We start from the raw sequence: 15,125 nt of genomic DNA, 5'->3' as shown, positions 1-15,125 counted from the left end.
TCATAAAATCCAATCAGTTTCCTTGACCAATGTTATCTGCAGAAGGAAAAAATTCTAGTCCGTTGAAACCTCAAACTTTATTTCTGAGAAACTTGTAAAAGATTAAAGAAATATCAATGGAACTGGAAATACTATGCAGATATGGAAAATAAACTTGTCAAAAACCCGGCACAAGCAATTAAATTAAAACTACTTCTGAAATTTGATAAATATATCAATATTATACAAGGTAATTGGAACTCTTTTGAATCTTTAGTGAAGCAGCAAATTCATTTTTTTCTGTTTCCTCTGACCAGTACAAATTTCACTAACAAAGTAACTCAAAATTTAGGAGCACTGAATAGAAAATCTATCTTACATTTGTGAAGCATGAAACCCTTCTTCAGTTTCCTCCTCTTCATTGCTCTTGGGATCATAATTCTCATGATTTGAGCTCAACAACAATTGATCATCTCCTTCAGTATGACTGCCAGCAGTTTTTACCAAGTAAAGCTGATCCATCACAATTGCATTTCTTTTGTAGTTCCAAACTAGCATCGAAATGTAGTCCTGTGGTGAAACAAGACCCTGCTCCCCAATGCAACTTCTTTGCTCTTTCAGAGTTTTTGGATCATCAAGCCTTATATATTCAACTAATGCCTTCTCATGATCAGGCCTCCAATTGCTAGGAAAGGGTGTATAATCAGTCTCAGGAATGAGAGACATCCTGGTATATTGAAGGCCATCAATTGACTCAACAAGACCCATCCTCAGCAGATTCTGGTATTCAGGTGACTGTCCTTTCCTCTCCTTCAGAGGACGACTCAGATTTCGAGCACCAATTTTGTAAACCTTTGCTCTTGAACGAAGTTTGTACTTTGCAGCATAGAGCTTTGCCAATGAACCCCTAATTATATAAGAACAAAAATTAACAGCTTTCTTCCGATTGTCTGCATATCTATACCACTCAACCATCGTTGACAAGAATTTGTTCATCTGGGCGTTGGTGTGAGCTTGAGTAGCATGAAACATTCTAAAACATGGTTGTGGGTCTGGTTCCCTATCACCTTTAAGAAAGTTCAACTTCCTAAATTGCTTGATGCATTGTTTCAAGCTTGCTGTGACTGACAAAAGGGTGCCTACACCTTTCTCACTAATAATCTTACCACCAGTAGCAGTGTACCGAAGAGTTGGATACACAACTCTCCGACACAAAACATGGTCAAGAAACATTATACCTTTAGTTATGTGTTCAATCGGAAGGCTCTCATTATCAAGCTTGATCATATATTTCAGATCACAAAACTCAATCAACTGCTTTCTCAGTGTTGCTGCATCTGCCCTTGGTCCACGGATACCAATCAAAATGTGACCTCCATGACGTATATAGTCCATCTTCCGGGTCTTATCTGGTCCACTTGTTGGCACAAATTCTGGCCAAGATGTGTTCCCCTGTTCTGCTTCCCCTTCAGGGCTATTCCATATGACATCACTCTTGGATGGACGATAAAACTCCTTAATCTTACCTTCCATCCATCTGTCCAATTCATCAAGACATATATTAGCCAAAAGGGGACTAAGAATCCCACAGTGCCCCCATGAAGGAAGTTTCTCTGCCTCCTCTGGAGCAAAACCAAAAAATGTCTCCAACCAATAAGGATCCGGCTTTGGCTCATCCTCTGCCAACACCCTCTTCTTCTGATATTTCCTCTTTTTCTTTTTCTTCTTTTCCCCCCCATCAAGAGGACTAGTTATCACAGGCGTAACTAATGCCGACTTGATTAAATCAATAACCTTCTTATCCCTCACATCCCTCATCAAAGCACTTATCACCAACCCCACTTTCAATCCATCCAAAATTGCACTTAAATCACCCTTTATATACCATAAATAACCTGCAAAACTTCTCCTAATCACCCTCAACACTGTATGAGCATTCCTCCCTGGCCTAAAAGCAAACGACTTCTGTGAAAATCGAGCCTCATATATCGGCTCCAAAATCATAAACAAGACCTCTTGCACTAACTTATCTTGAAATGGGGCGGGTTGAGTAGATGTTAAAATTGCCTTAATCTTCCTCTTCGACAAAGATTCATAATCTGTCTTGTCTTTAGGCGATTTTATAAAGAATTCTAACCTTGCACCCCACTTAAACCTATTATCAAGAACAGCATTTCTTAAGGCTAACAAATCTTCCAAGGCAGACCTAGTGATCGAACTACGGGGCATATACGATCCTATTTCATCAGCACAAACTTTCTGGTAAGCTAAAACCCACAATTCAAATCTACGAAGATACGAGGCCAAATTGGTAATTATCCTATCAGGTTCTCTAAAATTCTCAATCCACATCTGCGAACAAACTGATACACCATCTTCTTTCATTAGGTTTGCAGGGTCATCGGGATCCGGCACACGCCGGTGCAGCGGAGTAAACGAAAATAAGCGAAATAAAGCAAACCCATTTGCTCTACGGGTAAAGGAATTAGATTGGGAGTAAAAACAGGTGCTTTTGAAGGGAACAATATTGGGATTTTTGAGAACTTGATGGGTAAAAATAGTGACTACTCGATGCATCTGGGGATTATGAAACAAAGCTAGCGATTCATGTTATTCTTGGGTTGTAATTAAATAAGCATTGACGAGAAATTATAAAGAGAATTGAAGAAATGCAAAAAGGAGGAAAATGTTCTTACTTGAAAGAATTGGAGAGCCCCAGATAAAACCCTTTCCTTTCTCTTCACTTGTCAGTTGAGAGGTTTTAGATTGAGTGCACCCTTACCAAACCCTGCGCTCATGCATCCTTACTAAACCTTGCGCTCTTGGACCCTTATTAAACCCCGCTCTCTCAACATACTTATATTTTATTTTTAATGATACCCATTCCCTTTAAGTTTTAGATGAATCTACTAATTTCTGAAATAGACATTCTATTTTAAAAATACAAATATTAAAATAAAATATTTTTTATTTATTTAAAAAATTATTATTATATTTTAAAAAAATTAAAAAAAGGAATGAAGCACCGATAGGTGCTTCCCACGGAAGGAAGCACCGGTGTCTCCCATCTTAGGAGTTTTTTTTTAATTAATAAAAAATAATAAAATTATATAATAATAATTTTAAAAATTAATTAAAAATAAATTTTTTTTTTTTACTTTTGTCACGTTAGCAAGTTGATTGAAATACTAACGATTGATTAATGGCTAAACTTATGTACCTACCGAAAAATATTTTTTTGAAGCAAAGTGTCTATTTTAAAAACTAATGGATTTTCGTATAGTTTTGATTAAAATTTAGAGAGATAAGAATATTTTACTCTAAATTTAATAACGAAATAAAATTAAAAATGTTAAAAGTTAATATCATAGAATATATATTTTATATAGTAAGTTTATTTACAAATTTAATTAATATAAATATTTATTTTACTTTTATAAGTGTAAAATAAAATGTATATCAATTGCATTTATTAAAACTTTAGAGCGTATTCTAGAGATTAAGTTTAAGTTAATCGTAACTTTTGTCACTTCAAACAAGCACACTTGTAATTGGAGCATGATTTTAGATCTTAAAATACAAAAATTTTGATGTGCAAATTAAGTATTTCATGGCTCAGAATTATGGTTTGCAAGTGAAAACTTTGAAAATTTCATGGCCTTTGTTTGTATAGAACAGAGAATTAAAGACTTATTAGTTGTAATAAATCAAATGCTTAAGTTAGCAATAAAGGTTCGCATGCAACCATATTACATAAAATTCTATTAAATTTAAGGATAATATTTTGAAATTAAATCTAAGGAATGTAATTCTAACTAACTAAGCATGAAAAATAGAATTTGAAACATATGAAAAACTCTCAAAATATAATTTCCACAACTGATCTAAATATAATTAAAAACAATTAAAAGCATGAAAAAGTTACAATGACACTATAGCAACCTAACTCATGTATATCTAGACTTAATTAAAACTTAAAAAAAAAAAACAAAAGAGAGTACACATATGAAAATAAAAAAAATTCAAAATTTGATACAAATTAAGCAATAAATTAATACTAAAAAATAAAAAAAAATATAAAATCATAATGCACGAGCCACAAATTTTCTTTGCTATGCTCTCTTGTCAACATTCTCATCGGTAATTCTTTTTCCCTTTTATTGCTTGCTTGTTGAAAGTGACAAAGCTCGACTTCTTTTCTTTTTTATTACTCGTTTGTGCTCATAGTTTTTTGGTTCATAATGAGCATACACTCTTCATGCACTTCTCATGCACGCTTTATACACACCTTTACTTTAATTTTGCAAATTTCCATTTAACTCGAATTTAGTAATGAAACCATTCTTCAGTTTCCTCCTCTTCTTTGCTCTTTGGATCATAGTAATCATAATTTGAACTTAACAACAATTAATAATCTACTTTAATATGATTGCCAGTGCATTTTATGCTCTTTGCAAGTCTTATGATTTAAATGTGCCATTATCTTATTACCAAAATGCCGTTGCACAAAAAAAAGTTCACAACATCGCAAAACTAATCAAAATTTGAGAGTGGAGGATAATCATATGCATTTGGAAGTGGAGGAAAGTTATACTCATATCTACGGTCCACATCATCGGAGATTAGTGAAGAAGAAGAAGCTCAATGCAAATCATGTGGGATTGGTGAAGAAGAAGAAGCCGGTGTAAAAACTGAAGAAATTTTCAAGATAGCAGTTTCCTCTCGTGTGTAAAACGCATTCAACTTACAATGAAAGCTATAATCATCTAATTCTTTAAGCACTTGGACTGAGCAGTCAAAGCCTTTGAATTTATATGCTCTATCAACTTTGTTGATTATCTCGATATCTTCCTTATTCTTGATTTGAAATTAACACACTTTTGACAGTTGTTACATGTTAAGCTTGGTAATTGGTTTCGTAACTTCTTCAGGTACCAAATATTCTAACTCTTTCAACTCCCTCAATGCACTAGCTGATATCTTAAAAATAGCTTAGGAAACCCAATACGATCGCATAAAATTTTCTTCCAGCGATACTTTTATCAAGAATTTTTGGTTCATGTTTGCAATACATATTTTTTTCAAGTCAACTCACAAAAAATTAAAAGTGTCTCAATTTTATCTCACTTGATAATAAGGATTGAAAGATGGAAGGAAAAAAAATGAATGCCAAGATTTTTTACTTTTTCTTGCACGAGGAATGCATTTGAAATTTTTTCTCAAGACATTCAGTTCAACTTCTAATCTCTCCTATGTTAATAGAATCTAATCTCGTGCTTATAGAATTTTGATTTACAGTGAATGTGCACTCTTCATGCACTACTTATACGCGCTTTAGCTCTCTTACCTTCATTCATTTAATTCTTTAAAGCAATAAGAATAGAAAGAAACTCATCGTTTTCAATTTTTTCCAATTATTCTACTAAATCGATAAAATCTGAATATTTTACATTTCTCTTTACTTTGATATCACCGGACTGTTCGTCCATTCCTTAGATGAGTGCACGTCGCTGCCGATGACGCTACTGCTGTCTCTGTCATGAGGTTGTTGAGCATGTTGATCACACCTGCACTCTTGCTCTTGCCAACCATGATGCCAGAGCGCAACACCCCATCGACAGGTTGCTACCCCGATCCATGCTGCCGCCCGACTCCTGCAACCGTCATGGATGTCAAGTTGATATGGATCTAACTGCAACTTAAAATCTGGTGCTAACCTTGCACTTTTATAGGGAATTGTTTTCATTCAACAAACAGCAGATATGAGTCTTCTTAAAATTTGGTACTGACTTGTTTTCATTCTTGTTTATTGAATGATATTCCTTTTTTTTTTAAAAAAAATTCTCTAATATATATGCAGTATGTGCAAATTCTTTCACATAAATATAAATGGATTTGTTTAATCTTAAAACAAGTGAGTGAAAAATCAAAATATAAAATAGGGTTAAAAATCAAAATAAAGAACAAGAAATTAATAAATATAATAAGTTTAGAATACTGAATAAGAAATCAATAAATAAGTAATTATTCGTCATTTTTGTTGAAGCGATTAGAAAAAAAATTATGAATAGTAAATTGCTATTTAAGTTATTTTTATAATAAAAATGTATTTAATACTCTCTAAAAGGCTTATCATTTAAACAATTGTCCATAACAAGTGTCATTATCTCATTAATAACAAGGGTCCAAGAATAATTTCTCAAAAACAACCATCATACATGTTTGCAAATAAATAAATAAATATATATATATTACATTATTTAAATACATATTTCTCTATTTTAACAAATAAAATAATTTTGTTAATTTGATCTATTAGCTTAAACCGAAATTGGATTTCGTGGCACTCAGTATGTGAGTGAATGAGAAAAAAAAATTTTGAAGTAAGAAATGATAATAAGACAATTTTTCAGATAAAAATAGTTAATTACAAAAGTGATGAGAGTAGTTTTCTACCCAACTTAACAAATTTTTATATTTATCTCTTATTTGAGATATTTTTATATTTTCATTTGGTTTATTGCCTACTTAACCCCTGGTTGGTAGGTAAAGTTTTAACAATTATGATGCAAATCCAATTACATTAAGAACCTAAAACAAAGTACTATGTTGAGCTTTTTAATTATTAAATTGGATTAGAACATGGCAATGCGAAAAATTAATAATGTCTCTCGAATTTTCATTCTCATTTCAAATTAATCATGAGTTGTAGGAGTGTTAATATTAAGGATTGGTCCTATCACATTTATTATGTTCATTGATGTCCTTTGAACTTTCATAAATTTCTCATAACCTATTTTGAGAATTAAACAATTTTTAACGTTATTGATGTATGTTCACTAAAGTTAACTAATTAATAACATATCCTAATTTCATGTAAAAAAATTATGTGTAAATAGGTCTAAAATGTCACTTGGCATAGAATCTTCAATTTACTTGTTTTGAAATTAAATGAGGATTAAAAGAAGATTTAAATTTTATTTAATCGGAGGTTTAGTAGAGCATTGAGAATCCCCTATCCGCAGTTATTTGTTTTGAAATTAAAAAAATAAATGTTAAACTATATGATATCCAACTAATGAAATTAAATAAAAATGATTTAAATTAAGTTTAATAACATACACTATTTTAAAAAACTCAGTAATTCAAATAAAAGTTCAATCAATAACAAATTAAAATTACCAAATTTTGTGACATATGATATGCAAATATAATAAAAACAAATACAAATCCAAAATTACAAAACGGTTACCGAATGAAATTCATATTTTAGAAGGAAGTCAAACCATTAATTAAATACCAAAACATATAATTTGTGAATTATAATTATAAAATATATTTAATTATTTCATATATTGGGGGTGAGGTGGGGGATCTATTCCCCATCCCATTCTCGTTCTCGTCGGCATTCATTTCTTTCCCATCCCTACTCGTGTTGCTGTTTCCTTAAATTTGCTTTAAATGGATGAGAAATCGGATCTTTTACCGAGTTCAGGTAAGATTGACATATCCTTAGAGAAGTCTCTAGTATATGAAAACCTACCTCTCTTGCAATGGGAAACGAAAGCCAGCCAATTTAGACCAAAATGAAGATTCTCATTGAATTTAACAGTATATTGGGTTATAAAACGGAGTGATGTAATTCCTAGCCTCTTGCATTCAAGTAGGTCAGTAAACATATCCTTATCAGTCAAGTTCAGACAACTTGCCAGTCAAATTTGCTATGCACAAGAAAAAAATAAAAGAACAGAAAGAACCCATCTCTTTCAGCTTGGCTTTCAGAGACAACATGTCATTGTTCCAGAGTGTGAACATATGTGATCAACTTGAAAGAGTTGGCTTATCCAAGAATATCTTTTCGATTTTCTCGCTCCTCCATTTCTCCATTCGCCAAAGGAAAATAGGCATATTTTCCCTTAATTAGCTATTGGTTTATCATCTTTTTTCACATGGAGGAGGCTCAGATTGTTAAACTGCAAGGAAGAGGTTAGTCACTCGCAACCTGCTAATCTGTTTTCTTGAAACGAGTTCAGAGACTCAAATCAAGTCTAGGAACAAGTGTTTGATTCGGTACTGCTTTCTCCCTTTGTAATGATACTGCCCAGCTTTTCTTTGCTATTGAAATTCTATTCAAATTATAGTTGCTGAAGTAAATTCGAGTAGTATTTTTCAATTAATAATGCTCATGCTTTCTCCCTTATGCTCTAACTTTTGACTACAATGTTCCTAAATTTGCTGTTCTAAGCTTTGTTTTGGTAATAGTTCTTGACCAGAATCGTTTTTTGTTGTTCGCTTCAGCTGTTGATGGCAGAGAGCCAAACTCAACTAACGACATTCATTTATCAAATCAACCTCAACCTCCTCCAAGATTCAAACATTACAAGTGGTGGATTCGTGTAATGATTTACATCTTTTTTCTTCTTGCTGGCCAATCAACAGCTACTCTCCTGGGAAGATTATACTATGACAAAGGTGGGAATAGCAAATGGATGGCAACATTTGTTCAATCAGCTGGCTTCCCAATTCTCCTTCCCCTCTTGTTTTTCTTCTCACCACCAACCAAATCAATCACCTCCAGCAACCCCATTGCTTCCTCCATCACAAGGCAACCAAAGACTTCCACCCTTGTCTTTCTCTATGTTGCCCTTGGTTTACTGTTGACAGGTGACAACATGATGTACTCTTATGGCCTTTTATACCTACCAGTCTCCACATATTCTCTGCTTTGCGCCACTCAGCTGGCCTTCAATGCTGTCTTCTCCTTCTTCCTCAACTCCCAAAAGTTCACTCCTCTCATACTCAACTCCCTAATCCTCCTTACCATCTCAGCTGCCCTCCTGGCAGTCAATGCAGACTCTGAGAACACCTCGACAGTCTCTAAAGGAAAGTATGCAATCGGATTTTTATGCACTGTTGGAGCATCCGCAACCTACTCTTTGTACCTTTCCCTGGTGCAATTGTCTTTTTAAAAGGTTATCAAAAGAGAGACCTTCTCTACCGTCTTGGATATGCAAATATACCCTTCGTTTGTTGCAACCTGTGGCTGCATAGTTGGGTTATTTGCAAGCGGGGAATGGAAAAGTTTGTCAAAGGAAATGAAGGAATACCAGGAAGGACAGGTACCATATCTGATGACTTTGATTTGGACAGCTGTGACATGGCAGATTTCATCGATAGGTTTGTTGGGATTGGTTTTTGAAGTATCTTCTTTGTTCTCCAATGTCATCAGTACAGTGGCTCTGCCTGTTGTCCCCATTCTTGCTGTGATTTTCTTCCATGATAAGATGGACGGAGTTAAGGTGGTGGCCATGCTATTGGCAATCTGGGGCTTTCTTTCTTACATCTATCAGCATTATTTGGACGACTCTGAAACCAAGGTGAAGAAGGCGAATTCCATTGAAGTTTTTGTGACTCTTACAGAAGTCTAGAGGTGAACAATTTGCCATCGAATTGACCATTTAACTGTTACATTTCATCCTAAAGCTAGGTGCCAGTCTGCAAGAACTTGAGCATGGGCCTAACATTTATTCTTGTAGTCTGAAATTACGAGGCCCTTGAAACTAAATTGATCCAAGGGGCATGTTACTGTTTTCAACGTTTAGCATTGTTTAGTACTAATGGATGTGTAGACTATTACATGAGAGGACTACACTTTTCACAATGCTTTGAAAAGAAATTTCTTCCAAAAATGAAAGAATTCAACTACTCTAGTAGCTAGTTTATTAGTATCTAACTGTTATGGTTATTTGTTATTAATACCACCAAATATTCAATCAGTTCAATGAATTTAGTTTTAAAATTTTAAGAATCGTATTAATCGAATTCGTATAAAAAAATATAATTTGACCAAATTATATCTTAAAATCGTAAATAATCAAAACTTGACTTTTGTTGATCAATTTAGTTAATTTTAATTATTAATAATATTTACATATAAAGATATATTATTAACAATCGATTTTTCAATCAATTATTTCAATTTTTATTGATTAATACTTATACATAAGCATTAACGTTTCACGGGAATTAAGTGAAAGAGTCACGATCATGAGGGGTTTAGTTGGACAATTTGTGTGTTGGATAAGGGTGTCCGCCAAAATTCAAAATTATTCAAATCTCTTTCAACGCCAGGCACCCACCCAAGCAGCTTTCAGGCCCAGCTTCAATTTTTGAGTAACGGTCGCATGGGAAGAAACTAACAAAATCCTGAAACGGTAAGGAAAATATTTAAAAACAAGAAAACACAGTTGTCCAAATTGCAAAGGTAATTCAACAAGGAATTGCTTACGTGGCGCATTTATATACCCCGACCAATATCTCATCATATCAACTCCAAGGCCCACAACTCCAAACTCCAAACTCCAAATAACAATTAATTTAATTAATTCCCCTCCCCAAAAAGAGCGAAAATAGCTTTTCCACTTCTCTTCTTCTTCTTATCTTTCCTCTCAATCTCCTTCGTTGCCTCCGTTATAGCAATTTCCCTCCGTTCGAATTCGAAATCCAACTGTAATTCTTCCTCTGCTGGCGTTTCTGAAGAACGAGAAGAAAAAGACGAAGAAAAAGCAGGTGAAATGGCGACAATGGAGAGCTTGATTGTGACGGTGAATAGGATACAGAGAGCTTGTACGGTGCTCGGTGACCACGGTGGCGACAGTGCTTTGCCTACTCTTTGGGAAGCTCTTCCGTCTGTCGTCGTCGTCGGAGGCCAGGTTTGCTCCTTCTCTCTCTCTGTATAACTTCTCGTGGCTTTGCTGCGCTTCTCTGTTAATGTTATAATTTACTGTGAATGTAGAGTTCGGGAAAGTCATCGGTGTTGGAGAGCATTGTAGGACGCGACTTCCTTCCCAGGGGATCAGGTTTTGATTTTCTTTTTTTTTTTTAAATTATTTGTGCTTTTGTGTTGAATTTTCGTTTTGAATTCTGTTTAGCAGCTGAGAAAAATCGAAAGAAAGAGGTTTAAAAATTAAAAAAAGGAAGATGAAGGTCATTTTGTGTTCTTTTGTTTTCGATTAACTACTAGACTGGAAATTCAAGTCAAACGGGTCAAACTAAGTCAAACCGATTCAATATATATATATATATATATATATTATATATATATATATATATATTAAATTAATCCTCAACTCCTCGTAAACAATAGTCGAACTGGTGTAGCATGCTTAATACTGTAAAATATACTACAATTGCTTGCTTTTGTTGGCAAGCAGAGAAGCCTTTATGACATTGTTCAAATTTCAGGAATTGTGACGAGGAGACCTCTAGTGTTGCAGCTACACAAGACGGAACAAGGGGTACAAGAATATGGAGAGTTCCTTCACTTGCCCAAGAAAAAATTCACAGACTTCGGTACATAATTTGTTATGCAAACCTATTTTTTGTTGATTTAGTTTCGTAACCTTCAAGTTTAGTCACCTTTATCTTAAATTCTGAACATTATGATCAACCTATTTCACATGTTGGGATTTGGTGCTAGTTTCCTATTCATGAAAATTATTAGGCAACCTATTAATTTGTTCATAAGTTATCTGGTAATTGTTATAATTGTAGGAAATGTCTTTTACAATGATTTCTCAACTTCAAGCCTTGCACCACTAATAAGGCATTTGGTGGTCCACTGATTTTGCAGCCATGGTTCGGAAGGAAATCCAAGATGAAACTGATCGAGTGACTGGGAAATCAAAACAAATTTCTCCTGTACCCATTCATCTCAGTATCTACTCACCAAATGGTAACGACATTCAGAATTTGATTTCTGCTGCAGAAGTTGAAAACTTGCCTGCTTACTTTCATTCTTTGTTGTCCTTGTAGTTTTTGTAATCTTGCCTTCAATTATCTGACAAACCTGGTTTATGTCTTGGCAGTTGTCAACTTAACACTAATAGATTTGCCTGGTTTAACAAAGGTTGCTGTAGGTATACTACCCAATCCCCTCCTGAAGTTATTCTCCTTTCTTTTAATTTATTAGATTGTAAATAGAGGTCCTTCTTATTGGCAGAGGGACAGCCAGAGAGTATTGTTAAAGACATAGAAAGCATGGTTCGCTCATATGTTGAGAAGGTAATGGGAATTTTTCCTTTTTCACAATAATTTGTGGTGGATGGCTGCAAGAAGAATAAAATTAGTGGCATGCTTCTTGGATTTATGTAATATGATTATAACTATAAATTATCCTCATCACAGACTTTTGATGCTTAATAGACCTCATCACAATAATTTACATAATATGCTTAACAGACTATTGCTACTTTTGATGCTTACGCAAAACAATTTATTAGACCTTTGGGGGTTCAAATAACTGATTCTTTTTCATGGAGTGTAGCCAAACTGCATCATTCTGGCCATAACTCCAGCTAATCAAGATATAGCGACATCTGATGCTATGAAGTTGTCTAGAGAAGTTGATCCAACAGGTATCTTTCTACTTATCATTTCTGGTTACAATGAAATTTGATTGGCCTGTAGGACTACACTATCATAGTCGTTATAATTGTCCTAGAGGTTACATCGTTGGTTTTCCTTTCCCAGGTGAAAGGACATTTGGTGTATTAACGAAGCTTGACTTGATGGACAAGGGAACAAATGCTGTAGATGTAAGCTTTCTTCCTATTTTAATACACATTAATAATAAGTTTGTGACTTGACTTTTGGCACGTGCTGCAACATATAAAGTCTTAACTAATTCTGTTTTGTTGGTTAAACACCGAATAGGGCATTCATCCATATGATTTATTTCCCCTTACCTAGTGTACGCATTTTTGCTTTTGTTTTTAATTGAAGGTTCTTGAGGGAAGAGCTTATCCACTTCAACACCCTTGGGTTGGAATTGTGAACCGTTCACAAGCTGACATTAACAAAAATGTCGACATGATTGCTGCTAGGCGGAGGGAGCGTGAATTCTTTGCCACTAGTCCTGATTATGGACATTTAGCCAGCAAAATGGGCTCAGAATATCTTGCAAAGCTTCTCTCAAAGGTTTTATTTCCTAGTTATTTGCATAACTATATCTGTATAGCATGTCTGTTTACTGATTAGAGTATTTCTTTGGCATCAGCATTTGGAGTCTGTAATTAGAGCCCGCCTCCCTGGCATTACTTCTTTAATTAACAAAAGCATTGACGAACTTGAAGCAGAGTTGTCCCATCTTGGTAGACCTGTTGCTGTTGATGCTGGGGTGAGGAGCCTCTGAACTTTTATCTTATTTCTTGATATTGGGATAACCATCGGTTTCATTTTTAATTTAGATTGTTTTGCTTTTATTATCAGGCCCAGTTATACACTATTCTAGAGTTATGTCGAGCATTTGATCGGATATTCAAGGAGCATTTGGATGGAGGGTACTATATTTAGATCTTTTTGTTCTTGCTTCCATTTTCCTGAAGAAAACACAGCAAAAATTAAAGATATAATGTCTGTTACAACATAACACTTTATCATTCCTGTTTCCATTCTTTTTCTAGGCGGCCAGGTGGAGACCGCATTTATGGAGTTTTTGACCACCAGCTGCCTGCTGCTTTAAGGAAGCTTCCATTTGACCGTCATTTGTCACTGCAAAACATAAGGAAAGTAGTTTCAGAGGCAGATGGGTACCAACCTCATTTAATCGCTCCTGAGCAAGGTTATCGACGCCTCATTGATGGTGCACTTAATTACTTCAGAGGCCCAGCTGAAGCTTCTGTAGATGCTGTAAGTTCCCTTTTCAAGGTGGCAATTTTTTGTCATCTTGGCTAGTTCTCTGTTATTAGTGCATAGCATAGGGCCTCTGGTGCTTCTTGGAGGTGGTTGGTATGGAGAGGGTATTGTAGTTGTTTTCTTTAATGAGGGTTTAGGGAATGCTGTTTGCTGGCTTTAAAATTTAAAATTAAATAGATCTTGCTGTTTCATTCTTTAAAAGCACTGGACCTGTAACTTGTTTTTAGTAATTGGTGATCTTTATTGCAGGTTCACTTTCTTTTAAAAGAGCTTGTAAGAAGGTCAATCGCAGAAACTCAGGTTAGGAATTTGAAACTTTACTCTTCTTGGAAGAAATAGTGATGCTTTAGGGACAATAGAAGAATATAAGTTGGTCTTTTGGAATTGAACAGGAGTTGAAGCGCTTTCCAACTCTCCAAGCTGAAATAGCGGGGGCTGCGAATGAAGCATTGGAGAGGTTTCGTGAAGACAGTAAGAAGACAACTTTGCGATTAGTGGACATGGAGTCCTCATATTTGACAGTGGATTTCTTTCGGAAACTCCCACAAGAAGTGGAGAAAAGTGGAAACCCAACTTCCTTATCTGCAGATAGATACGCAGAAGGCCACTTTCGCAGAATAGGATCAAATGTTTCTTCTTATGTGGGGATGGTGTCTGATACGCTTAGAAATACCATTCCCAAGGCTGTGGTTTATTGCCAAGTGAGGGAGGCCAAGCAGTCATTACTTGATCACTTCTATACACAAGTGGGCAAAAAGGAGGTACCCAATCATATTTACTTCTTCATTCTCCCTAACATGCACATGCATGCATTTGGATATAGTCGTGTTTCCATCCACACGGTAATTCAATTGTGAGTGGAGTTCCATTCAAACTGACACGCTCACGGAGGGGGAGGCATGCTGGTTGGATGGAGGGGAAAGGAATAGTTGTTTCCTGACTAGTTTTCATTATTTTCTTGTAGGGCAAGCAGCTAGCACAATTGTTGGATGAAGATCCTGCATTGATGGAAAGGAGGCAGCAATGTGCCAAGAGGCTTGAGTTATACAAATCTGCAAGGGATGAGATCGATTCAGTCTCATGGGCCAGGTGAAACTAGCTCTGAGTGCCTGCAAAGAGATCCTCTGCATCATAGCTAAAGAATGAGGGAGGTGCTGGAGAAGGTTTAAGTTGTTGATTGTTCAGCTTTCATTTGTTGCATTTTCTTGTGCAGCTTCTGTTTTCTACCCGTCAAACCTAAAGTTTTTCTGCAACATTGATCTATGCTTGGTTATTGTGTTCTTCAATCAGAGTCTTTGTTGTAATCCTTTTGTAGAAGCGTGCAGCGAATAGCTTTTCCAATCCATGTCTATGGCATATATCTCTATTGAGAATCTGAATATTTCTAATCCTATTTTACTTTCCTTTAATCTCTTTCTGAGATTGATATGAGAAAAAACTTCATGAACTCA

General features: G+C 35.0%; 2 protein-coding genes and 1 pseudogene across 3 annotated transcripts; 2 read left to right on the top strand and 1 right to left on the bottom strand.

The window, feature by feature from the left end:
* On the bottom strand, positions 175–2,897 carry LOC18606110 (uncharacterized mitochondrial protein ymf11). Of its 2 annotated transcripts, none has more exons than XM_007039539.2 (2): positions 2,676–2,897; positions 175–2,556 (listed from the first exon to the last, which is right to left on the bottom strand). In XM_007039539.2, exon 2 carries the CDS (start codon positions 2,554–2,556, stop codon positions 355–357), a length of 2,202 nt encoding a protein of 733 aa, XP_007039601.2. In that variant the 5' UTR covers positions 2,676–2,897; the 3' UTR covers positions 175–354. The 2 variants fall into 2 exon arrangements, with proteins under 2 accessions (XP_007039601.2, XP_007039600.2); XM_007039538.2 differs by having other exon boundaries at positions 175–2,576; positions 2,676–2,839.
* On the top strand, positions 7,661–9,637 carry LOC18606109 (annotated as a pseudogene).
* On the top strand, positions 10,314–15,083 carry LOC18606108 (dynamin-related protein 1E). Its single transcript, XM_007039533.2, has 15 exons — positions 10,314–10,691; positions 10,775–10,838; positions 11,224–11,331; positions 11,612–11,713; positions 11,847–11,897; positions 11,981–12,042; positions 12,305–12,395; positions 12,511–12,575; positions 12,763–12,957; positions 13,037–13,156; positions 13,249–13,319; positions 13,443–13,668; positions 13,924–13,974; positions 14,067–14,435; positions 14,639–15,083. The coding sequence occupies exons 1-15, from the start codon at positions 10,554–10,556 to the stop codon at positions 14,765–14,767; spliced, it is 1,842 nt and encodes a 613-aa protein (XP_007039595.2). The 5' UTR covers positions 10,314–10,553; the 3' UTR covers positions 14,768–15,083.

This window comes from Theobroma cacao, chromosome 3 (genome assembly GCF_000208745.1).
Source record: "Theobroma cacao cultivar B97-61/B2 chromosome 3, Criollo_cocoa_genome_V2, whole genome shotgun sequence".
In the NCBI taxonomy this organism is placed as follows: domain Eukaryota; kingdom Viridiplantae; phylum Streptophyta; class Magnoliopsida; order Malvales; family Malvaceae; genus Theobroma; species Theobroma cacao.
The sequence above is the reverse complement of the archived record's forward strand: the minus strand, read 5'-3'. Positions and strand labels throughout refer to the sequence as shown.